The sequence below is a fragment of the Typopeltis vanoorti genome, chromosome 1 (assembly GCF_054136105.1).
Source record: "Typopeltis vanoorti isolate ZY-2024b chromosome 1, IOZ_Tvanoo_1.0, whole genome shotgun sequence".
NCBI classification, from domain to species: Eukaryota; Metazoa; Arthropoda; class Arachnida; order Uropygi; family Thelyphonidae; genus Typopeltis; species Typopeltis vanoorti.
Genome location: NC_143549.1, coordinates 144,936,001 through 144,963,294, shown reverse-complemented (window position 1 = coordinate 144,963,294; position 27,294 = coordinate 144,936,001). Strand labels below are relative to the sequence as shown.

Sequence of the window (27,294 nt, the reverse complement as noted above, 5' to 3'; positions counted from 1 at the left end):
AACATTGAAATAACCAGAATGCATTACAAATTCAAATAGTTTAACAATATCTGAAGGAAATTCTTCTTGAAGTAATTCAGTTGTGTCAGATAAAGGAACATTAGTAAACAAGGATAAAACATCTTTAGTATGAGGTGTCCACTTTTTATGTTCTTCAGATGAACGTTTACAGAAAGAATTATGACATATTAATTCTACCTTTTCATATAATGGTTTTAAGGATTCTTTCATCAAAAAGCTTTTAACAGTTATAGTATCTCTGCCTCTTCAAATACAGAAGAAATAACTTGCGTTCCTACTCCTTATGTCCATCACATTAGTGAAAACAGCAAGAGTTTTAAAACTACTGAATATTTTTGTTGCATTTCACCCCCATCAGAAAAATCCCCACCTTTCTCACTTTTCCTAAGGACATGCTTCCACCTCTCAGTTATCCATGCATCTACTGGATTCCTTACTCTTGTGGGTTATCTTATTTCAGGTACTCAGGATGATTTGCTTTTATCCATCTAGTTTTATATTAAATACTATGAACCTGAACAGTTTAGACTTGTGGAATATGCCATCGACACTAAACATCGAGCTCATGGAACAAGACAAGAGCTCTTCATAAAAATCATTTCCTCATAGAACATCTTTATAAAGAAATGAAACTTTTCTTCATTGTCCTAACTAAACAGATCCAATGGTCTAAGTCTATTCCTTTTGTGAGAGATAATTTATAATAGTGTAGAGATTTTTTTAACATATCATTGTACCTATGGAACTTTGTTCAGGACTTCTCAGTAGTTATAATGAGTGAGTTTTTTTTATAACATTGTTTGCTGCAGTGAAAATCGACTGCATATAATATTTAAATATAACTTCTATTTGTTTAATATTTTAACATTCCTATTTTTTTTTATGGGAAAGTTTTTCTTTTTTTTTTTGCTTGCCTTTTTATTTTCCAGGAATTATAATATAAGCAGTGCACAAGAATATAGACATAATAGAAAATATCTGCTTTGTTTCTTTATATCAAATTTAAGTTACATATATCATAACTTAGGAAAGCTTTTAAGTTTTAATGAAAGATCAAAAGTCATATCTTTTCAAATGTCCTTATCATTCCTACTTTATCCCTTTTTTTTTTATTTTTTTCAAAACCAGGACTTCCTAAAAATTAAAATTAAAATTTATATTTGAAACATTGAAAAAATACTTTATCAACCAAATGTAAAATAAACAGGCTATTTACATTATCCTTTTGAAATGTCTTCATGGCAACCAATTTTGGAAAATTTAACAAACAATTTTGTTCATTACATTATTTTTTATCGCTTATAATATGAGTACTTTTTTGTTGTGAAATATATAATTGGTAGTAAGATTGCATATTATGCTCTGCATATTCTACTGGCAAGCATGCTAATTGAATAATATATCTGAAGTGCATTTATTTTTTTGTTAGAAAGACTTATCAAAGCTTGTTTGGGAAGTTATCCTTTATAATGCCTTTTAAGCTGCCAGTGAGTTAGCTGGTCTGATATGTTAGATGTACAGTTTTTCATCTGAAACAGGCAGCTGACACTGTTAGCAGTCATAATCCACAGTCTCAAATCTCTGATTATCTCAACTATGATTCCATCTAACTGAACTCAGTTTCATGACTTACATATGTAAACATGTTGTCTTCCATCAGAAAAAATTAAATAAACAAGCTCAGTTTACTTGTAGAGACTAAGATGAGCAAAGATATATCAGCAATGAATATTTGAATCTTTCTCTGTTCTCTTCACATAGAAATTTTCTTTGTCTTTTCCTGCTTACTCTTTCAAACCAAGACGAACATTCCTTTCTCTTCTTTTCTCTGTTCTTCTCTTTCTCTTACCTCATGCCGCTTTCTTTTTCAGCAGTACCACTCTGCAGACATAAAAGACTCCTCATAAGCATACTATCTGTCTCATTATAACTAAATCTTCATTTTCTTCATCAGTGTTTACCAACGTATGGTCAAGTACTCCTAGGAGGTATGCAAAAAGTCTTTCGGGGAAGAGAAATTTTTAATTAATTTTTGTATTTTTGTTGCTGTGCTGTTGCATATAAGTGCAGATATATTCTGTAATTAATTTTTAAATAAATATAAAAATCTAAAGGAAGTTTTAAACAAAATGTGTCTCTTGGCTTGTATTGACTGACTTCTGTTGTTGCCATATCTGGTTGATGTCAAGAATCACATTCCAGCCACATAGTTCGAACTCTTTGCATTAACGGTTTAAATTCAAATAGTTCAAACAATGCGGTTAGAATTCTCTGCTAAATTTCATTTGTCTCATTAACCTTTTCCTGAAAGGGGGGGGGGTATGTCAATGTTATTAAAATTTTAAAAAGGATTACATAGGTACTAAAAGAGTTTGGGAAACACTGCTCTACATCATTCATGCTTACATTTTCACTTACACTAGTGCCCTTCCTTCTCTTATCTCCAATACTCTCACATATTACATGCACACCATCATCATCATATTTTCCATTCCTTCCTCTGTCACATACTCTCACATTTTCTTGGAACAGTCTCATTTCCTCTGTTACCCTTGTAATTCTTCCACCCACTTTTTTCTTTGCTTTCTAATTCCCTCTCTCTTATATTCACTCTTGAACTTTTTATAATTAGCTCTAATCTTATCTGAAGCATCCTAATCTCTCACTATCTGCATCCTTGTCATACATTTCATTTAATTTCAAACTACCTCTATTTCTCTGTCCACAGAATGAAGAGCAGAACGTAATGACAGACCATTCTCATGGGTCTTGGGATATACAGTAAATGTTTGTGATTTAGCAATGCCAGTACAGAATGGAGTGTTGGCCAGTACCCATTTCTTTAAAAAGCCTTTGAGAGCAAAGTTTGATTACTACCTCCTCTTCATTTTATTTTATTTTATTTTATTTTTTATTTTTATGTTGGGCTCATATATGAGAGGTTGGCTGGTCAACTTATAGTACATTAGTACCATATATGGGTGGTGGGTTGGGAAAGGAGAAACTTGTTTACATTTGATGTAATCTATGAGGTGAAGGTAATGGCAATCCCAACACTCAAGTTGTGTTGTCTTGAAGTGTAGATTGATAGAAGAAATCTCCCTATCAGATATCTGATGATTATTTCACCCAGTGATAGCAGATACCTTAGAAATATCCCTATATGTCAGGGAACTACTACTACTACCATTGGGAAAAGGCTAAACTTTTACATAGATCTTTATTTAAACATGAACGTTTACACAAAGAAAGTTCTGAAGCCCTACTACACAGACCAAACCTAAACCGCAACGACGTTCTTACTATTCCTAAAGTATGGGAAATTATCATACAAAACTGTGTTAAATAATTAACGTTTTTTTTTTTTTTTTTTTTTTACTACTTTAGCACGTTTTCATGAGATTCTATTGTAATCATGCGCCCTAACTGTATGTTATTCCTAATTTTTGTTTAAATACTGTACTGATGATGTCCTAAGATACTTAGGATGAAATATTTACTATTAAATAATTTTCACTGTGGTTTATACGTGTGTTTCTTCTAATTATGAACGCACCACAGGTTTCGTTATTTAAAAAAAAAAAAAAAAATACTACTACCATCTTGACATAAAGTATATGCAAAAGGTGAACAAGGTAGCTTTTCAAATAAGGAGGTACCCTGGGCTCAGTGTCTTGTATTATATCATGATTAACCTGAGTGGAAAACTAGGTTAGAACAATGGACTGATCCTTGGACGTTTTTACATAACTGATATTTTGAGATGAGGTTCAGTGTCGACAGATTTAGCATTGCTAAGAACATCTGGAATTAATATAACCCCTTGATGCAGTACCATCAGAAGATACGCTATCTACTGATCATGATTCATCCATCATCACAAAACACTGAACATTAGAAAATGATTTCTGATTTACACCAGTGTTTACCGATGAATAAGGAAGGCAAATTTGAGTTGATGGATAGTTAAGTGATGAGAACTCGATTCTTTCTTCTCTTGTGATCAACATTGCCTCCTCATTAACATCTTCAAGCACTCCTGTTATAACTAGCTATGTGGTTCTTGACTTCACTTGTTTCTTTATATATTTATTATTTGAGCCACAAGGAAATCTTCTCCGAGGGCTTTCTCTTTTCTACCTACGTAAGGGTGGCAATTCTGCTCCATGTCATTTTTGTTGCACCCCACTAAGAGGTATAAGGCCTGTGCACCTAAGCTAGGATCACATTCCTCCTGCAGATGAGATTGACTGTCAGCTAGTTATTATTATTCATGACACCTCCAAGGAGTCTGAAGACTCATTGTGGGAGGATACCTACTGTACAACTCTTCTTCTCCACCACTACACTGAACCTCTAATTCCAATCATCTACATCAACGCCATCTACTGCCCACCACCACTACAACTAGCATTTTTTGTCTGTAAATTGTGTGTTCTGAAGGGCCAATTTGTCTATATGCTGGATGAAAAACCGAGTTTCCGGGAGAAAAAGCCCTGCTACCCCCCATATGAGATCGGTTAACTCACCTTCAATTGAAAAGGTCCCTCTAAAGATTCCTCCCGTCATGACGAGATTCGAACTTAGGCCTTTTCTAATCACAGGGTGCTGCATACTGTCATTCTTTCAATTGCGCTATGGAAGCTAATCCAGTGTTAGTAAGACTACATAGTTTATTTGACACTGGAATTCTGCTCCGTGTTATCATATTCCTTCTGTAGACTAATGTTAGAAGGATCCCAAAGTTCACCTGTTGAATAAGGTGTGACACCTTTTGACTACTTGGATATGGGTAATATATGACTTTTGCATTACTTCAACCTTGGTATCTCTTCTGGATCTGGCTCCCACTAGTGAGAACTCAATAAAGATCAAAACCAGTCTGGGTAGTGGTCCTTCCCATAACTCATTACATTATACACATCTGAAAGGATGAGTGCTTTGCATTATGGGATACTAATGCAATTGATCTGAAATCATTAGCCTTTATATACAAGTAGCCCAGTTGTGAACATACTTCACGTGCAAACATTGTTTGCTTACACTTGGATAAAGGATCAAAACGAGAATATAATTTCTTGCCATATTTAATTTATTATAAGTTCACCTATAACCTGTTTAAAACCCTTCACATTTAAACTTTCAGTACACCTAAGAAGTGTAGAAAGCTGGTCCTGCAAAATGTTCACTTAACTTCTGTGCATGAAATCCACTATCATTTTCAGATATCTGTATTTTGTTCTTGATCACAGTGTGATATTTACAGGAATTTTCTTTTGTTAAATAAACTGAAAAGAATGGATTGCCTGCAGGCTCACACTGTGAGCCTTTAGGCTCTTGCCTTCACACCCTAAAGTTATATCTATAAGAGCTTTACTAGAAAGTAACTGATCAAAATCCATTAACATATTGATATGGTGATTGTTCCATTTCAAATATGTACAGAGTTTCCATCTTTATCAAATAATTCAGTTCGTTAGGTTTAAAGCCAGCAATGCTAAGTTGTATTTTGTAAAAATACAACAATTAGTCACTCAAATAATACAATTAGCAATTTCTCTCAGATGTCATGCTTTCACTGGCAGTTAGCTTAATTAGCATTGACATGTGAATTAGGCTTAGCAAGCTACAAGATCAAAATTCCCAATACTGATGACAGAATCACAACATGACTTTACTCACCAGAATCCTAAGTTACTTCCAGTCATTCATAAACTCTCAATATAAATCAACTGCTCTACAATATTAATATAAATCAGCAAACATAGGAACTGAAAAAGACACCACATTATCCAATATGCACCACCTGGTTAATTTTGGAGGCCTGAAGTGACTCATAAAATTGCCATGTTTGGTCTCTGTAGCAGAGTTTATGGATTATCTAACCCAATGTATTTAGATATGCCTATGGGTTTCCAATCTTCTTTGGTGGAATTAGCATAGAAAAATAGTAAATGTTTTTAATTTTCAGATTTTATTCCATGCTTATCTTACTCTTAGTTTACTGAAAGTATTCTTATATACTGCAGGCATTGTTCTGTCTCATGGCATTAGTTGCCTCATCGTGATTCCAACCACTTCTATTCCTATCTCATGATTCTCATGTACTATAGCTTACCAAATTTTATATACTGAAATATTTTCTAATATTTCAGTATTTTTCAATATATTTCAAATTTGAATATTTACTGAAATATTCAAATTTTCTATATTGAAATATACTAAAAATAAAGAAATGTACTGAAAGAAAATCTTTCTTTTAGCATATTTCTTCTTCTTTTAGTTTATTTCTTCTTTTTTGACTTGAGTTTATGTTTTGTGGTGGGAAGATATTTTGAGAAAATGAGATTGCTTTTGAAAGGAAACTTTTATTTATTATTATTATTATTATTGCATGATACTTCCAAGGATTCCTGAGGCTCATCATGGGAAGGCAAACGACTCCAGTTCAACTCACCATCTCCCTTACGTAATCCTCCAACTATACAACACTACTACCATCAACATAGCACCATTTATCATCCACCACCACCATTAGTGTATACATTGTCTATAAATTGTGTATGTTCTCACTAATTTGCCTGTATATGCAGGATGAAAAACCAGAGTTTCTAGGAGAAAAAAACATACCACCATATGAGATTGCTAACTCACCTTCAATTAAAAAAGCCCATATAAAGATTCCTTTTGTCACAACAAGAATCAGTGGTTCTTTTCCAATCAAAGGCATAGTGTACCATCATTCTTCCAGTTGTGCTACAGATGCATCGGATTTGAAGCTAATTAAAATCTACTGTGCATAATTACATGTGGAACAGCTTTATCTTTGATATAGAGAAACTGTAAATAGTAGTTTTATATTGTGAATTTTTAGTTTAAGAAAGGCTGAATGTGTAAATTGCCATATCATAAACCTCCTGAGATAGCTGCTTTAACCTATCTTAAGATACTAGCAGCAAGTAGTATATCATCTGGAAATATCATGTAGTTGTGGATATGCTGTGACCTCCCTGATGCAAGGATGGCACCTAGTACCACCCATGGTGCATGCAACATGTAAAAAGATAAATATTTAACTTGCATTTTACTTTGAAACAGAATTTAATATAATTTTACTTACATTTTTGGTTATATTAAGTTTTGTGGTTAATCACTTCTAATAGGAAATATAAAGTTTATGATCCTATATACATGTGTATAAGTATGTTATACTGTAGTTTTAATACATTAGATTTTAATTTTGTTATTTTAGGAGAGAATTATCAAATCGAGAGGAATGATAAAAGTTGATAGTTTGGGTCGATGTCTAGTAAATGGACGCCTTGCTATGACAAGAAGTTTGGGAGATCTTGATTTAAAACCATATGGAGTTATTCCTCTTCCATACACGAGATCATTGGAGGTATGCCTATTTTTGTAACTAAATTGCTAAAAAAAAAATATAAGCATATTATATAAGGTTTTCATCTATGAATGAGAGTTGACTGGAGATATTTTCACGAGATGCAAAACCACTGGCTAGTTAAGATGACATAATTTTACAAATTATGTATTTTTTATTTCTTCTGAGAACATAACATTATTTTAGTGTAAGAATTTTCTACACATTCACATTCTTTGAACAGTACATACATCCTTGTTTTACATGAATACAGTAAGACCCCGAAGTTACGCGGTAGGTGGGACCAACAAAAAGCGTATAAGTCGAATTCATGTAACTCGGGATATAATTTTGCATGTAATTACAAACATACAATTGGGACTAAAGGTTTACAAAATCACCTATATTTTTTAAGAAATATAATCATAATTGTAGTTTTTCGTACATAAAAAAGAGAAAGTTATTTCGACGTTGATGGTTTCATAAAATCTAATAGATTCGTCTGATGGCATAATGTCTTTTTCTTGTCATGCAAAATTTCTTCATAGCAAACTAATGATATTTTTATTCCTTGCCTTTTGGCTACAATTCGTTCCTCGTTAGAATCCATGTCCTCCAAAATCTGTAAACCTTTCTTTTTGATTGTTCTTACTGTGGATTCCTGTAGATCGAACTTCTTTGCTAGCTCACAAATTTTCATTCTGCCTTCAAAATCCTTAATAATGACGAGTTTTGTTTCCAAAAGTCTATGTTTTTCTTTTCTTGCTAGCTGTAGAAGAATCGGACTTGCTTCTTTTGGATGACATTATTATTTTTTATGCGATAAAATTTTTATCAAGAACATAACATTAAACAATCGCAAGGTTTGTAGACTATAAAAATCGTGTATGAATGGAGACCGCGTGAAACACGTCAGTGCTTGTTCACAGCATGTGCGACACTGGTGAATGCGACTGGCGCCTGAAAGATACGACTAGTGGTGAGACGTGAAGCGGGACTGGAATACGTACATATAAGAAACTGCGTAACTCCGGATTTTCGCGTAAGTCGGGGTATGACTGTACTTTATAAAAGCTGATGACATCTCTCCCACCAGTTGGAGAGAATGACCATATGGTTTTGACTTGGAAGATGAATAGACATGCAGGAGTATCAAAGAGACAGGAACATATGTGGAATTATAAGGCAGGTGATTATAATAGTCTTAGATGTCAACTTTGGGAAGTTTCATGGAGGGAGGAATGGGAAGGACAGGATATCATTAGTGTTTGGGAAATTGTGAAGGAATATTTGTTAGCAGCAATAGTAAGCTGTATTCCACGAGTGAAGAAGAGGATACAATTTGGAGTAAAGTGGATGGCAAACAATATTAAACAGGAACTGCATGCGAAAAAGAGGCTATGGAAGAGATATGAGTAGACAGGTGAAGAGAAGATGCATGAAGAATATAAGACATAGGCCAGGAGAGTGACTAATATGGTAAGGAAGCTAAAACTGGAATATGAGAAGAGATTGGCCCTAAGATCCAAAGAAAATCCTAGGGAATTTTTTAGCTATGCGGCCAGTAGGAGGAGAAATGATTGTGGAAGAATGACATTGTGGGATAAAAATGAGAATAGAGTGACTGATGCAGAGGACATAGTGGAATTGTTCAGTGAACACTTTATTGGTGTATTTCATCCTGGGGAGTAAATTTTAATACTAGAGGGATAGGGCAGGTTTGAGGTTTAGAGGTGCAGGAGGAGAGCATGTTCCAAATACTGAGTACTCTGGATGTCAGTAAAGCTGTGGGACTGGATGGTATTTCATCACGAGTTTTGAGGGAATGTGCTAAAGAACTGACAGCTCCTTTGACCTGGCTTTTCAATGAAAGTCTGGCTATGGGAAAGGTGCCCAGGGAATGGAAGGAAGATAGTGCCATTGCATGAGGGCAGTAGCAGACTGGAAGTGTCTAATTATAGGCCAGTTTGTGTGTTATCAGTAGTTGTTAAGATCTTGGAGAAATTCACATAATCTGCAAACAGTTGTTTACAGATGGTGTGAAGCTGAGAAGGGTTATTAGTAATAGTGCAGATATGGTAGTCCTGCAAGAGGATTTGAATAAGCTAGACAGATGGGCAAATGAATGGGGGTGTTGGTTTAATGCAGCAAAATGTGAGTTCTTGAGGTTTGGGACACATCGATGGGACGCTGCATACTCTATTGGAGGAGTATACTGGAGGAAGTAGGGGAGACAAGAGATCTGGTGTTGATGATTGATAGAAACCTGAAATTTAGGGGACATATTGCAAAGGTGGTGAAGGTAACACAGAGGATTGCTGCAATAATGAGAAGGACACTGACCTGCAGAGATAAAAGAGTTATCATTCTGTTGTATAAGACTCTGATCAGACCACACTTAGACTATTGTTCTCAGATTTGGTCCCCAGGATTTGAAGGGGATAAATTGACTGTGGAAAGGTACAGAGGTGGATAACAAAGATGGTTTCAGGACTGTACAATGTTAGTTATGTCTCTACTCAGCAGTGCTCACGTCATCTCTTCCAATCCCTTTGATTTACAATAAGAACTGGATACTATCAACTCAATGGTGTTCATTTCATCCCCATAAGTGTTCATACATTATAGCCATTTTCAGCCTCATTCCTTAATAATGCTAATATTGATTATAGGCTTCCACTCCCCTATGTTATTGGCATCTCTGAACTAATCTCAAGAATCCTGAGAAAATACAACTTTGTGCCTATTCTATTTTCTGTTAGCAGACTTCCTCTTTGTTACCATGCACTGAGTATAAACTTCTCTTCCAAAAGTTTACTAAGTGCCTTTTGAATTTCACTTCATATATTTTGGACAAACTAGGTATTTGATTCAGAAGAGACTTCAAGAAACCTGTAAAATATCCCTTAAGTCTATTCTTGCATGGAGTTAATGCAGACCACAAAATCCTTTGTGGAATACACTCTTATCCACAGGTGCCATTTTAAATTTAATGATTATTTAAAGAGTTTCATGCTTCTGTTGCATTGCCCAAATCGAAACCTTCTCATTCTTAATAACTGTAAATAATGTTTTACTGTTTTATTAACAGTAGTCTGTCATTAGAAATGTTCTGTTACCATTTCTAGCTCACCACTTATTTCATGAATGTGAATTGTGAATTTTGAACTTCACACTTATGATGATTGTTTGATATTTTCAAATTCAATATGAATTGTTTTGCCTGATTTTGGAATGTTTTCAGCTTCCTGTCTGACATCATCCAAAATCTCTAGATTCAATTCCCTTTAGTCCAGTTCCATCACTCTTTTATGGTCTGTAATCTTTTACATCTTAAAGTACCTTTGTCACATTAAATACAACTGTTTGCTTTTACCTATGCTATCAGTCTATTCAAATCATCCTACAGTATCTCTCTATCATCCTGTAATATCATCCTATATTATTGCTCTTCTCAATTTTTCATAATCGCCAAACAACTGGTATTTCTCCCTCAGATCTTTCCTGATAACATTAATGCAAAATTAAATAGCAATGGCTCAAGTACCAAGCCCCGTGGTACACATTTGGCACCTTCTTTATTAGTATTATTATTTTTTCATCAGTACCTTGTAGGGTGTAGGCAAGGTTTGGGAAAGAAGAAAGCTGATATTTTTTTCTTGAAAAGCTGGAGATTGCAGTTAGATAACACTTCATAGGGAAAGCTATTCCAGAGAGCAGAGGCAGATAGAGTAAAGGAGGGAGAGGAGAAACAGATGTGTTTTCAGTTAAACTTGCATTTGAAAGCTGAATCTGACTGCAGTAATGATTGAGGTGAGTCATTGAGGAAGAAATCATCTGTTGCCAAATTACTCTCTTTCCATCAAGAATTTTTAGGAAAAAATTTGAGATCTTTTTGATGTCTGTTCATCAGTTCAGTGCGTTTATTGAGCCATTTTGCTATATATATATATATATATATATATATATATATATATATATATAGCAAAAGCTATAAGCCGAAACTAGTCATGTTTTACTATTAAACCCCCTTTTACCTAACTCTAGATTTAAGTTATTCAACTCATTTCACAATATGTATTTCAACCGAGTCAATGAATCATCATATATATATATATATACACCAGACCTAAAATTCACTCTTTCACATGACTCTGCCTTCCTACTAAACTTGTTGTGTTGTTGGTTGCAGCTCTTTGATCATCATCAGCATTCTTCTGAAAATACAAATACACCTTGCATTCTTTCCCTGTGTCTATTCTCCTCTGTCGACCAGGTCTTATTAATGCCTATAATTTTTCACTGAGTCTGCATGAATTAATGCCCTTAGGCTTTATGAATACTTCTGCATCTTTTAATGACTCTCTTCAGATTTGATGCTTGAGAAACTACAGTCAGCATTCCTTAATTCTTCCCATAATCATTTATCTCAAAGATTCCTGCTGACATATTCACCTGATCCCAATAGTCCTAGTTTCTCTAATGTTACACTTTATCTCACTAAACAACACTTTCTCCAGACACCTAATTCCAACTTTATTGAAGTGCAATTCATCAGTCATATATAAGCCCTTTTCTTCCTTCGAATCCAATCTATACAACCATAAACTGTACAGCAATTCCTCCTCCTCCTATACAACCTTCAGATGGAACTCATTTACAGTCATGTCCATTATTTTCATTTCAATCCTATCATATAACATTAGACTTAAAATCATTATTCTTTCGCTCTTCTTTTTTTGCTTCTACCAATAACTCTTTAATATTTTGCTTCTGTCTTAATCTTCACACCAGGAACACACAATTTAGTCCTTTTTTCATCTAGCATATCCCACAATAGAATCACTATACAATACCATCTCCTTATTTTCTTGCTCTTTTATACTCTTCCCCTTCACCTCTCCTTTCTTTCTGTTTCCTGCAGTACCATTCATCAGATGCTTCCAGTCATTCAAGCTATCTTTTTTTGATCTCTCTGGATCATTGTCCATGTTTCACAACCGTACAAAAGTACAGGTTTGAGGATTACTTTGTATAGCTGGATTTTACTTTTATCGAAATCAAATTAGATTTTAATAGTGGCTGAATAATGTAATAAGTTCTATTTGCAGCAGCTATTTTATAGATAATAGAACTGGAGTAGCCTGAAATAATAATAATAATAATAATAATTTCAACTGACATATCATTACTTTCTGTTATTACTGAACCCAAATATTTGAACTGCTGGACTCATTCAAAGGGTTCTTCATCTACTGTGAAACTTTGGCTGTTTCCCAATTTTTGTTTATCTCTGGCAACAATTAAGTATTTTGTTGTAATAGATTTCACAGTATGATCTGAACGCAGATGGAATAACTATTTATTAACTTAAAAGCTAATATTTCGCTGTGTTGTGTGCTCTGAAGATGCTGGATATAATACCAGCGAAATATTAACTTTTAAATTAATAAATAGTTATTTTCTTATCCATCTGTGTTCATATCATACCGTGAAATCTATTACAACATGTCTGACGAACACATAAGCCTATCCACGTGTATAATTAAGTATTTTGTTTTGGTTTCGTTTGTTTGTAGTCCCATTTTCCTTGCCTCCTCTCTAATTTGTCTATAACCTTCTCTGAGGCTTATCTCAGTCCTTACAATACAGTCCACATCATCCACAAAAGCTGTAGACTTCTATTCATAATAGTTCCACCTCTGTTTATAATTACATTTCGTATTACCCTTTCAAGGCATAGGTTGAAAAGCATTGTTGATAGTTGATCTCCTTCTCGTAATCCTTTGGTAATCCTGAACTCAGGTGCGAGTTTGCCCTGTATTTGAACTCTATCCATGGTATTTCTGAGCGTCATTTTAACTAATCTTATCAGTTTAGGTGGAATTTGGAATTTCTTCATGACTTTAAATAGCTTATCTCCATTGATATTATCATAGGCTTATTTAAAGTACACAAACAAATGGTGCAGATTGTTGAGCTCGTAGCATTTCTCCATTATAGTTCGTACTGTATAAATCTGGTCTGTTGTTGATCTATCATACCTGAAGCCACATTGGTAGTCGCCCAGCGTTTTTTCTATAAAGGGTTCCAATCTAGTTGCCAGTATCCTTGCAAATATTTTGTAAATTACTAACAGTGATATTCCTCTATAATTTTGGCACAGAGACTTGTCATTTTTCTTATGTATAGGAACAATAATAGCAGTGTCCCATTCAGTAGGCATAAATTCAGTTTCCCATACCTCTGACAAGCACTTATGTATTTTGATTAATAGTGATTGCCCACTGTATTTTAGTAGCTCAACTGGTATTCCATTTTCACCAGGTGCTTTATTATTTTTCATTCTCTTTAGGGCTAATTCCACCTCGTTTAATTCTGGTGCTTCCTCTGTCTCAGCTTTTCCCATACTTTCCAGGGGTTCGTTAAACATCTTCTTCTGGAACGTTATTTTCCAAGCTTGTTTTGTCCTGAAGGAGATCTTCAAAATATTCTGCCCGCCTTCTCAAAATGTCCTCCTTTCCACTGAGCAAGTTTCCCTCATGGTCTCTGCAGAAAGTTGTTCTGGGTTGAAATCTGCCTTTAATTTCCTTTATCTTATTATACATTTTCTTAATTTGGCCTGTATTCTTCAAAATCTCAATTTCATTTAGCCTTGCCTTTTCCCAGTCACATTTCTTTCTTCTACACATCTTTTTGGCTTGTTTTCGTTTTTCTCTATATTCATTCCATTTGCTCGAGTTTTTCGTTCAAGCATCTTTAGACGAGCTGTATTTCTGTCTTCAACACATTGTCTACATTCCAAATCATACCATTCATTTCTTTTATCATTGTTTCTGAATCCCAGGACTTCTTCAGCCGCTTTAGTAATTTTATTCTTGATCCCCTCCCATTTTTTATCTATAGTCATATTATTTGTATGTTCATGCTCATTTTCTTCATTTATTTCTTCTCTCAATCTTTCGATATATTTTTGTCTGATTTTTCCATCTTTTAATTTTTGGATGTCATATCTTAGTGTTCTCTTTCCTCAACCTACTTTATTAATTTTTATCCTTTGTTTATATTTAATTCTTAACAAATAATGATCCGTATCACAATCTGCTCCTCTAAAACTTCTTACATCAATGATATCTGTTGCATGTCATCTATCAATCATCACATGATCAATCTGATTTTCTGTTATTCCATCTGCCGATCTCCAGGTAACTTTATGTACTTTTTTATGTGGAAAACAGGTTGTACATATGATCATATTTTTGCTACTTGCCAAATCAATTAGTCCCACGCCATTTTCATTACTTTCTTCATGTGCACTATTTCTTCCAATTGTTGGTCGGAAGGTCTCTTCCTTTCCTATTTTGGAAATTGTGTGTGTGTGTGAGAGAGAGAGGGAGGGGGGAGGAGGAAAATTTGCATTCATGTCTCTTCAAACCATTTTTACATTATCTTTCGGTGCCTGATCATATATCTTCTTCAATAATTCATAGAAATTCATCTTGTCTTCTTCACAAGAGTCCTCAGTTGGTGCGTATGCACATATAAATGAAATATTGAATATCTTAAACTTTATTCTCAGTACACAAAGTCGTTCATTAACTGGTCTAAAATCAAGAACCAAGTGTTTCCATTTTTTATTAACCAAAAATGCGGTACCAAAGGCTTTTTGATCTCCTCCACTGTAAAAAAATAGTATGTGTTCTGGTATCAAATATGCCACTTCCTTTCCATCTCACCTCCTGCAATGCTGTTATCCACACTATACTCTGTAGTTCCTCACACATTCTCTTGAATGTTACTGGTCTGTTCAGGCTCAAGACATTCCAGCTTCCAAACCAATATTCATAATCTTTTTTCTGTTGTCCAGGTTGTTCCGTGAAGTCCGTCCGGCTAATTTTCCTTTTGACTTTCTTAACAAGTTGAGTTTTTACAGGACAGGGTTGTTAGCCCTGCACCCAACCTTACAAGAAGTAACCCGGCTATACCTCTGGGTACTGGGTATGTGACCTTAGTTAACTTTGCTCAAATTCAGTTTGCATCATAGGCCTTACTGAGCTGTGTCACTGCTCCTTTAACTTCATGCATACTGAGGAACTGTACAGCAGAGATAGAGAAAGGTGGATTGTGTGTGTGTGTGAGGGATGAAGCTCTTTCAAATTTTCCTCCTCCCCCCTCCCTCTCTCTCTCACACACACACACACACACACAATTCCTCACAATATGCTTTCCACCTGTTTTTGATTTCCTGCTCCTATGTTAGTACTTCCCCATACTCTTAATACTCTGTCTCTTCATTCCTTAGCATAATATTTGAACTTCTCCTAACTGGTATGTTTTATGATTTCTCTATGTGATCTCTTATATTCTTCAGTGTTTACATCTCCATCCTTCTCCTCTTGAACAGATCCCATGTTGCAAGAAATGCTTAGATTACTAGTTAATGGTCTGTGTCATAGTTGGCTCCTGGACAAGTATGCACATCAAAAATGCTCCTCTTCCCTTGTTACAGTGCCAGGATGTAATCAGTCTTGTTATTGACTTATCAGTGTTTGACATCCATGTAGGTTATGCTGTGGGTGCTCTGGAAGCAAGTATTAGTTAAAAATAATATCTTAGCATGGATATATATAAACAGTTTTTTGTCATAGGTGTTACATTCTCCCATATCATATCATATCAGACCTGCCACACTCAGCCTAACTGTCTCATACTTTTTTCCCAGTTTTGCATCTGGAATGAAGAGAACGTTTCTCCTTGGCATGCATTCCAGAACAATTTGTAGATTTTCATAAAATTCCTTATCTTCTTCATCAGGTCTATCTATGTAGGATGCATGAACCACCACGATTGACATATTGGTAGGGTGAGTCTTAAATCTGAATAAAAAAAGAGCTACCATTTATGGACTTGTAAAGAAGAAGAGATCTTGCCTGACCTTTCCTCAGTACCACAGCTATCTCATGGTGCTATGTTCCTGTCTGTAGTAGGCTTGATGGCCTACTACAGACAGGAAGAACTGTGGACATCCACCTCAGTGAACACAAAAAATATATCTGACACTTTCGCTATAGCAAGTCGGGTCTGGCAGACCATGCTTTGGATACCCCTGTACACAGGATCAATCGGAAAGAAACAAAAGTAATGCACAGAAGCTTATACAAGTCAGAAAGGTTGTTCCTGGAATCAACAGAAGCCTTAAAACATACTCCAAACCTTAACAAGTACGGCTGTATAAATCTACCAAAGATTTGGGAGATAGTCATCCTAAGACCAAATTAATATTTATTACTTTTATTTTATTTTATCTTTTTCAAATTTTATTTTTTTATTTATTTTTATTTTTTATTTTTAACCTAGATGGCACCCTATTAGGACTTTAGTCTTGTGTTGCACACTGCAATTACTTATACTAGCCCCACTGTTACACTGGATTGTGATTGTCTTGCATTTGTAACAAACTTTGTGTTGTGTGCTCTGAAGATGCTGGATATAATACCAGCAAAATATTAGCTTTTTAGTTAATAAATAGTTATTTTCTTATCCATCTGTGTTCATATCAATACTGTTAATCTATTACAACATGTCTGACGAACACATAAGCCTATCCACGTGTATTCCTGACTGTATGCCTTGTTGAGTTTTTACCACTGTGCTGTCACTGCTTGTTTCGTTTAGCAATTTTTCCAAGTAATTACTCCATACTTCAAGGATATTTTTCTCCTGTTTTCATGTCACCTTTATCATCTCTAACTCCTTTTACAGCACTCTTTCTTCCATTCCTAAGCTTCTTCAACAACCTCCAGAATATTTTGCCACCTTCTTGATATTTATTTTCTATATTCTTGCCAATGTCCTCCCATGACTTTTGTTTAGCTAGTTTTACACAGTGTTTAGCTTTCTTACATTTGTCTTTGTATTCTCTAAGAGCAAAAGCTGACTTATTTGCCAGGAACTTTTGATATGCTTTCTTCTTTTCCTTCACTGCCTCTTTAACTTCCTGTGTCCACCATGGAGTTCTGATTTTTCTATCCTTGCAGACAACCTCACCACATGCCTCTCTGGCTGAATCAATCAGGGTTTTCTTCAAGGCTTGCCACTGAATCTCCAAGGTTTGGTTCCTGTTCTCAAACTCTTTCATTTTTTCTTCAATAATCTTTGTGTATTTTAGTCTACAGTTCACATCGGAGAGCTGCTCAACTTTTATTCGCTTTAAAACTTTCTTACATGTTATTCTTTTCAATATTAAATTCAATTTTATCCTGCTCAAGACTAAATAGTGATCACTTCCAATTTCAAATCCTCTGTACACTCTGGTGTCCTGCACCAGGGAGAAATCATCACTATCAACAATAACATAGTCAATGAGACTTTTGTTATTCCTTGCCTCTTTTCTCCATGTGAATTTGTGCACATTTTTATGTTGAAACATGGTGTTAGTAATAACCAGTCCATGTCCTGAGCAGAAATCCAACAGATATTTGCTATTATTATTAGCATTGCTCTTTTCTCCAAATTTTCCCAAAATATTTTTGTATGTCTCACAATCATTTCCTACTCTGCTATTTAAATCCCCAACAAGGACCAACTTTTCCTTTTACATTTTGTCAGTTGCTTTTTCTAAAGCATCAGAAACTTCCTCCACTTCTACCTCAGTAGAACCTTCTGTGGGACCATAGGCAAATGAGTCTCATTATCCAATTCCCCATTCTGATATTTGCTCACATCACTTACTTGAGACTGCCTGCCATTCAAGAAGATTAGCCTTGTATTTTGTGTTGTATACTATGGCTACTCCTTCTTTTCCTTGATTGTCATTTTTTGAATATAACATTTTGTATTTATTGCTCAGAAAGATTTCAGTCACCCCTATTATGTCGATCTAGTACTTATCTAATTCTTCAGCTAGCTCCATTTCTTTGCCATTCAGGCTTCTTATGTTGATAGTACCAATCTTTAACTCTGGTGATGTTGAGTTGGGGTGTGCTTTCAGATTTGTCTGATTTGTCTCCAACTCTTCAAAATAGGCAGTTGTTTCGGCAGTCATCTCATTGTTTGATGAAACTCTCTTTCCTGCCAGCCATTTTTTTCATGTTTGGAAACAGATAGTTGTCTGAGGTAGCCAAATCTCGAAAGTGTGTGTGTTGGAGGGGGATGTGAAGGACTTCGTAGCGTAAATCGAATAATTTTGCAGGCACAATTGCAGAAGAGTGAGCGTGTGTGTTGTTGTGGTGAAATAGAATCTTCTTTTTCGCCAATTGTGGTCGTTCTTCCTTTATTTCATTATTTAAACTATCCAGCAAAGACGCAATAAATTCTGGAAATTGTTTTGCCCTTTTCCAAGAAGTCTATGAAGATTAGGCCATGAGCATCCCAGAAGACAGTGACCATAACCTTTTCTGTTGAAGGAATGGTTTTCGCTTTCTTTAGTGCAGATTCCCCGCTTGCAACCCATTGTTTTGACTGTTCCTTGGTCTCAGGCTGGTAATGATGAATCCATGTTTGTTTACTGTTATGAAATGATGCAAAAATTCCTCTGGATTCCTTAGAAACAGCTTCAAGTTGTCCTTGCATGAGTTCAGACGTTGACGCTTTTCATCCAGTGCGAGCAAACGTAGCACCCATCTTGCAGATAGTTTTCTCACATGTAATTGTTCATGTAAAATATTATGTACGTGTTCATTTGAGATGCCCATAGTCTTAGCAATTTCATGCACCTTCACTCTAACATCCATCCCCATATCATGGATTTTTTCAATAATTTCTGGAGTAGTAACCTCAACAGGGTGTCCAGAACGTTCAGCATCACTTGTGCTCATATGGCCACTTCGAAAGTTACTAAACCACTTATAAACCATTCTAATCAAAGGTGCAGAATCACCATGATGTATGTCAAGCTTAGTTTTGGTTTCCTGAGCCATTTTGCCTTTTAAAAGGTAATGTTTAATCACTACACGAAATTCTTTCTCATCCATTTTTCACAAATCACGGTACTTGATTGATTCAAATAAACACCAAACACAGAGTAATAGATCTATCTGACTGAAACTTAGTGTGTAATCCTCCAATAGTTGCCAGCAACTAAAAATAACCTTGATACGTACTGGTGGTGCCATCTCTTCGACTTTGCACAGACTTATCGAACAGTCCTTAGAAGCAAGCCAAACTCTTCTTGCTGGCTTATGTTTTTTATAAATTAAATTTAAAAAAAAAAACACATATAAAACTTAAAACTTTGTGCTTCTTTTTTTTTTCTTTCAATGTTAACCAAAAATGGGATACAAATTATATTTTATTGAAATTTTTTGCTCAGTATTTTTTATACAATACTCAACATTCTGTGTTACTTTCATCATGTTTTCAAAATTTAGCAGTAATATGATATTTTTCAAAATGAGGTAGATGCATAGGGCACCCAACATGTTACACATGCATATGTTCTCTCTTTCTCCCTCACTTTTTTTCTTCTTTTAAATAAGGTGTTTGGGACATTTCACGATGCCTTGTAGGATTTTTTTGGGGTGGAAGCAGGAAGAACCGGTGTTGAGAAGTGTCTTCCAGTGGGTTGGTCACCAGATGGCAAGCATCCCCAGTTGCTTTTGATGTATGGAAGATTTGAAAAGTTTCTCTTATGAGAGTTATTGAAGATCTGCAAATATATTATATGTTTCCCCATATTTACTTCATGCAATGTCTGAGTATTTAGAACTATTATGTACAGAAGGTGAAAACAGATCTTTCAGTTCTATGTCAAGTGCTTGTGTTATTATTATGATATTATTCTTTCTATTATGCAGTGCAGCTTCATTATTGGCTGATTGGTCTGTCTCTCTTTCCTGATGATTTTGCAATTTTTATGACTTATGGTCAATATGCACATTTCTCACTGTTTTCACTGTCCATAAGAAGACAATGACTGACACATTTTCCAAGATATTTCTTTTGCTATAGGCAAAAGTGCAATGTTTTCAGTTATATGATATATGATATTCAAATTTAGATCAATTAATCTTAACTGTTGTATTATTGAAGTAGTAGTAGTGAAGCCATTACTGGTAAAACAAGATGCACTCAGGTAATTCAAGTTGATTTACTTGACATAGTCATTTAGTTGAAAATAACTATCTTTCAGTGCTGTATATGTTTCCATAATGCAGTAATTCTGTGAAAACAGTTAAATGCCTGATGAGTGTACTTAATGTCTTTGATATTGATTTTACATTGATTAATGAAAATGTGAAGGTAATAGAATTGAATAGATGACCTTTGCTTCAAAAATCGGTGAACTCCAGTGGTGGTGATGTGATGAAAAAAAATGACTTTATAAGAATGCATTAGAACATTTGAAGACTCAGCAGCAGTACTCCACCACTATTGTGCAACAGATGGCATGCAGGTCTATGATTCGAAGTTTTTCCCATGACTTAGGTTGATTCAGGTATAAAAGTCAAGTTTTTATTTTCTGTTATTTATTAGCATATGGTCTTTAATGTCCAAAGCTGCTAATTTTTTCAAATATTGTCATATTTTCTGTTGAAGTATATTTTTTATGATTTATTCTTTTCACTTCTCTTTAGATTGGTTTCTGATCTAAGAAATAAATAAAATAAATTTCTAAAATGGTATTTGCTTTTCATGAGTCTTTCTTGTTCATGAAAAGGTAATGGATGAATTAAGGAGGTTTTTTTTATTATTTTTATCTTTTTTGTAATTTCTTTTGTATTTTTATTTGTTTATGTTTATACAATCTGAAAGCGTGCTCTAGAGACCAGATGATGAAATTCATTTTCCATCTAACACACAAACATGCTCATGGCAAGATTCAAATGCTCAGCCTGTCTTTGGAAAGCAAGTATGTTAGCCACTCAGCCAACTATGTTTTAGTGACATGTTTCCTTATAAAATATGAGAATCCTGGAGTTTAAGATGAAATCATCTTTCTATTCAAAGATATTCTAAAGAATTTTAATTAACAAAAAGAAAGTACTCTTTTCTATTTTGAATTTTTTCCAATATTATTTATTGTGCAGTATTTTCTCCTAAATATATATAGTATCTTTCTTTTATTTCATCTTTCAGGTTAAACATGGTAAAGATGCATTTCTTATTCTTACAACTGATGGAATCAATTTTGTAATGAATGATCAAGAGATATGCGACTCTGTAAACAGTTGTCACACACCTTCTGAAGCTGCAAGTTTTGTGACTGATCAAGCTTTGCAGTTTGCCTCAGAAGATAATGCTACTGCAATTGTAGTGCCATTTGGAGCTTGGGGAAAGTACAGAAATCATGGAAACATCACATACAATTTTGGTCGTAATCTTTCTCGAAGCAACAGATGCTAAAATTGTGTAGTGGTGATTCATTGTTTATAAATAATAACTGTAAATATTGAAAGTGAACTTAGTGTCTCACAGAACATTCAGCTTCACTATGCAGAATGCTCATAAAATACTCATAAAAATTCAATCTGTATTAACTTTGTTATTTATTCTAGTAGATGAAAATTAAACCTACAGCTCATACTAAGTTTTTCTCTGGAAATTTTTATTATATCATTTCTTCCTGTTTTCTATGTATAGCACATTCTAACATTATTGCTCAACTCTTTTCATGTTCTTTATCATTATAAAGTTGTAGGACTATTTTATTTGCAGAAAAAACATCCTATTGGAATTATCTAGATAAGTTGCAGCAGTTTGTGTTTTTTAAGAAAAAAACAGTACTTGTTTATTTTATTCCCTTTCTCCCAACAAAATGTAGAGTAACCTTCTCGCTGAAATATGTTCACTATGCACTTTTTTTTTATCTAGTTCGACTTTCCACAGTGAGTTTATTGGCTATATTTTTTATTATTATTATTTTTTTTTTTTTTTATGTTGAGCCCATACACAAGAGGTTGGTTGATCAACCTATGGTACATTAGTACTGTATGTGGGTAAGAATGGAAGCATATTAATAATAATTATTTACTTGATGTACATCAGTGCATTTTCTTGAATATTCTATACAGTGTATTTTTAAAAAAAAAAATCAACCAAAAATTAGGATATGAAGGTATCCTCTGCCATTAATGGAAAACTGGACATAATTAGAGAAGTAAAATGAAAGTGTTGCTTTGAAAGTACAATGTGACCAAAATAAAAATCATTGCTGCAGTAATGCAAAGAACAGTGTTTGTATTTTATTTTATGTATTATATTATACACTATACATTAGATTTGTACTTGATATATATATATATACTTGCATTCACTTGCTGTAAAATAAGTCATTTTTCATATTTTTAGTGCAGGATATTCAAGAAAATATTGTACCTGCAGACATCATTCCATTAGGATGTATAATGTAAATGAAGTGTAAAGGCTTTTATGAGGTCACAACTGAATTTAGGGTGTTGTAGGAACTAACATAACAGAAATGCTAAAAAATATATGTTTTAGTGACTAATTGTAGTGTCATGTGCTATACCTGGAGCACAGGATTAACCATCCTGCCAGCCATGGTCATTTCTGTCATGCACAACACATAAATGTGAAGTGCACTGCCATTGAATTAAAAATGATTCCATTGATTTTTTAAGATGGTTGATATATTTCATCCCTGATGGTCATCTGGGTGGTTAAAGCGATATGATCAAAATTTCCAAAAAGATTGATGTGATTGTAATTTGCATAAGCTTAATATGTTTAGCTTTTCAGTTGTAACAGTAATGTTATTACAGATGGAATATATCATGATTTTCACATATTCTTCCACTTACCTTCCATCCATATGTGTAAAATATGCTGTACAGTGTAAATAAAATTGTATCAAATTGCATGTTTTATTTAAAATGAGAATGTTTCATTCATATCGCTTATGCTTAAATAAACAAAGACAATGAAAATAATTACTAAGTTGAAATGCTTATTTCACTAAAAAAAATTTTTTTTTTTTTTTGGAAATTAGCCTATATTCAGATAAAGTTCTGACTCCAAAGCATTTGATGGAGATGGTTACGAAGATCACTTGAGGAAACTCCCAATTCTACTCTTTCTTCAAATGAGCGTGATTCTTCATTGGTTCTAAATCCTATTCATACTTGTATTGATTAACTGTTCTCAAATACAGAAAAGATAACTTACTTTGCCTCAACTTAAATTCAGTCCTGTCTCATCTCTTGTACACCCATACTTTCTGTAATGTCTAGAATCTCTGTCAAGGACAAGAACAGATGAGACTTATAAACTCCAGATACTAATAGCATATCTGGTGGAGGCTATAAGCACATCCATTTTTACACAGGATTTAGAGTGCCTCTGTAATGCACTCATGATGACATTGCAACATTTACTTCTCGGTCAGAAAGACCTGGATTTAAATCATGTCTAGACCTTTATAAGGGCTTTTCATTTGAAGGTGAGCTAGTAGATCTGATAGCAAGGTTCGTCTGCAAACTGGGATATTTGACTCTGTGGAACAGACAAGTAGCTTTAGTCATAATTTTCAATGATAGTAATCAGCCTTTTCAACAGTTAATCAGGAGTTTCTTACCAGCTGAGCACCACTAACTGTCTCAACTTCTTTTTTGCATATTTTTCCTCAAGATTTTCTTGCATAAATATATTTCATTCCTCCCTTTCAAAAAAAAAAAAAAAGGCAGGCATTTCTCACCTAAACAACTGGTAACACTATCTACAGATCTGTTCTTATATCCATTACTCTGTCAAAGAATAATTCCTAAAATCAACTTAAAAGTTCAGCAGGCATTTTATAGACCTTATAGCAACTAATAATTCAAAGTTTCAAGATCTTTGTGAATGTCCGAAACATTATTCTTCTTGCTCTTCTCCAGTGAAATGAGAACAATCTTATAAACATCAGTACAGCCAAAACACAATCCTGTGTTTTCTGAAAGATCTTACTCCATTTCCCTTTAGTATTGATAATGCCCAGATTCTAGTCAACATCAGGTTTTCTCTTCTCAGGTTGACTTACACATCTAACATTTCCTGCCACAAATATATTACATCCACAGCTTCCTCACCCTCCTAAAAATTGGATTCCTATTTCAAGAAGGAAGGCACTGCTTCTCATCTGTACAATTCCTAATTTCATATAAAGTTAAAATTCATCCACTTTAGGATAGCTCTATTAAAATTCAGATATCCATCATCAACATTGGCTCAACAGCTCTGTGTAGGCCCTGGGCTTCTTTAGAAACTTCAGCCAGCCTTCCTAAAACCTTAATATCTTGCATCATTCCATCTTCATTTAAGTCTTCCAATTTTTCTTTTCCCTTCTGGCTTAGCATTAAACATCTTAACTGTTCTATTACTATCCATGTGTATAATGTGTCCAGTCCAACTTAATCTGTTTATTTTTATGTACATTAATGTCTCGCTCATTAAATAATCTGTATAGTTCATGGTTATATCTTTTCCTCCACACACCATTCTCTTGTACTGCTCCAAAAATATATCTGAGAACTCTTCTTTCAAACAGACCTAGCAATCTTTCATATGCCATTGATAATACCCAGTTTTCAGAGGCATAAGTTAACACTGGTCTTACAAGTACTTTGTACATCATTATCTTTGTTTTCTTGCGATCACATGTGACTTTAGGTGTTTCCTAAGTCCACAGAAGCATCTATTTGCAGAAAGAATAAGTCTCTTAATCTCAGTACTGATATCATTTTTACAATTAACTTCTGATCCCAAGTATATAAAACTATGTACAATTTCAATTTGAGAAGGATTATTATCACAAATCTTTCTAGTTACTGGCATGTACTTTGTTTTTTTCTTGGTTAATCTGCAAATTCATCTTCTTTGCTGTCTTTTCTAAACTGAAAGTTTCTTCCATTGCTTTTCGTGTCCTTCCTGTAATATCGGCATGGGCTGCATATGCCATAATTTTTACTAATTTGTAGGAAACAGTTCCCCTTATATTAATGTCAGCATCTCTGAAAACCTTTTCAAGTGCTATGTTAAACAAGCCATCCCCTTGTCGAACACCATTTTCTATGTATATTGGATCAGACAACATGTTCTGAATTTCGATCTGACAGTGAGTATTTCTCATCGTAGCTTTAACTAAAGCAATAAGTTTTCATGGAATCTGTAGTTCCTCCATTGCAATAAGTAAGATCTATCTATACTATCATATGTGTGACTCTAAAATCTATGAAAAGGTGGTGTGTGTTTCGATTCCAAATTCATTACATTTTTCAAGTAATTGGCATACATATTAAAAATCTGATCATTTGTACATCTTTGACAGAATCCACATGGATAATCGCCAATAACATTCTCTACATAGGGATAAAGTCTCTTAAATATAATGTTAGAGAAGATTTTATAAGTTGTACATAAATTAATTCCTCTATAGTTAGAACATATCATTACATCACCTTTCTTATGGATGGGGCATATGATGCTCAGATTCCATTTGGAATTGTTTCATTAATCCAGATTTTTTTGATAAGTTGACACAGCTGCTTAAAGTATTCTGTACTTGCACTTTTAATTCTGTTTGTATCCTATCCATTCCTGGGGCTCTATTGTTAAGTTTTTTAATAGCTACCTCCACTAATGCATCTGTTGGTACTGGTTCAACTGCTTCTAGATCTTGGCTCTCTTCCATATCATCTAATTGACCAGATATATTTGGATTCAGTAAATCATCGAAATGCTCTGCCCATCTTCCTAGTATCATTTCATTACCACTCAAAATTATACCCTCCTTATCCCTACATAATGTTGTTCTAGGCTGGAAATCTTTCTGACTACTATTTAACTTTTGATAGAAAGATCTACTTTCATTCATACTGTCCTGAGATGTTTCAATTCCTTAAGTTCATCCTCATAGTATTTCTTCTTTCCGTTTTTATGCACTCTTTTTTTTCTTCTTTTCTAACCAAACAATATTCACCCAGAGCTTTACAAGTGTGGTTCCTTTGCTGCATTTGTTTGTATGTCTCATTTTTTAATAGTCACACATTCACATTCTGCATCAAACCAATGGTTATACTTGACTCTACTGACTTTTCCTAATATTATGTCTGCTGTTGTCACTATGACATCCCTAAGAACAGGCCAAGCCTCATTAACACTCACCAATGGTTAGACCAGACAGATTTTCACTGATTCTCTCACCATATTTGACTTTAACTCCTAATTCCTTCAATCTTTTCTTATTAAACTTTCTACCATGGGACCCATATATCTTCCTTGCATTAGAGATTCTGCTTTTAATCTTTGATATAATCAAATAGTGATCAGAATCAATATTTGCTCCTCCATAGGTTCTAACATCCATCAAATTGAATAGGTGTCTTGCATTTATTAAAAGATGATCAATTTGATTAAAAGTATCTCCATTAGGAGACTTCCAGTCATTTTATGAATACCTTTATGATTAAACATAAAGTTGATATGTTTATATGGTTATTGGTAGTACATAAAATGTACTACCAGTAACCATATTTCTTGAAGAAGCAAAGTTGATCAATCTTGTCTCATTATCATTAGTCTCATTATGTAAATTATATTTCCCAATGGTTGGCCTGTGTGTATCCTCTTGGTATCTTGGCATTTAAATCACCTATAATGATTTTTACGTCCTTCTTTGAACATTCCCCATAGATATTATCTAACTCATCATAAAACAACTCTTTTCCAGCATCATTCTTTTCTTTAGTTGGAGCATGTACACAGATAAAACTGTAGTTTAAAAAAAAAACTGTCCTTTAATTCGTAACCTACACATGATTAATCCCTTGATTAATCTTGCACTCCCTATCTCAGATTTTTTTTTCTTTTCTTTTTGCTAGATTTTAAATAGTGAAAGTTGCAAATATATTTTTTTGAGTTATTCAATACTTGGTTCAGACAAGTAGGGATTTTCT

At 34.2% G+C, this 27,294-nt stretch overlaps 1 protein-coding gene across 1 annotated transcript in view; it reads left to right on the top strand.

Annotated features, from left to right (window-relative positions):
- LOC150110508 (protein phosphatase Mn(2+)-dependent 1K-like) overlaps nucleotides 1-23,222 on the top strand; it is an 86,401-nt gene extending 63,179 nt beyond the window's left edge. The window contains exons 6-7 of the mRNA XM_090400224.1: nucleotides 7,274-7,423; nucleotides 21,479-23,222. Coding sequence (XP_090256350.1) covers nucleotides 7,274-7,423; nucleotides 21,479-21,745 — 417 coding nt within the window. The 3' untranslated portion in view covers nucleotides 21,746-23,222. The remainder of the gene's footprint in view (nucleotides 1-7,273; nucleotides 7,424-21,478) is intronic.
- Nucleotides 23,223-27,294: the final 4,072 nt, after the last annotated feature.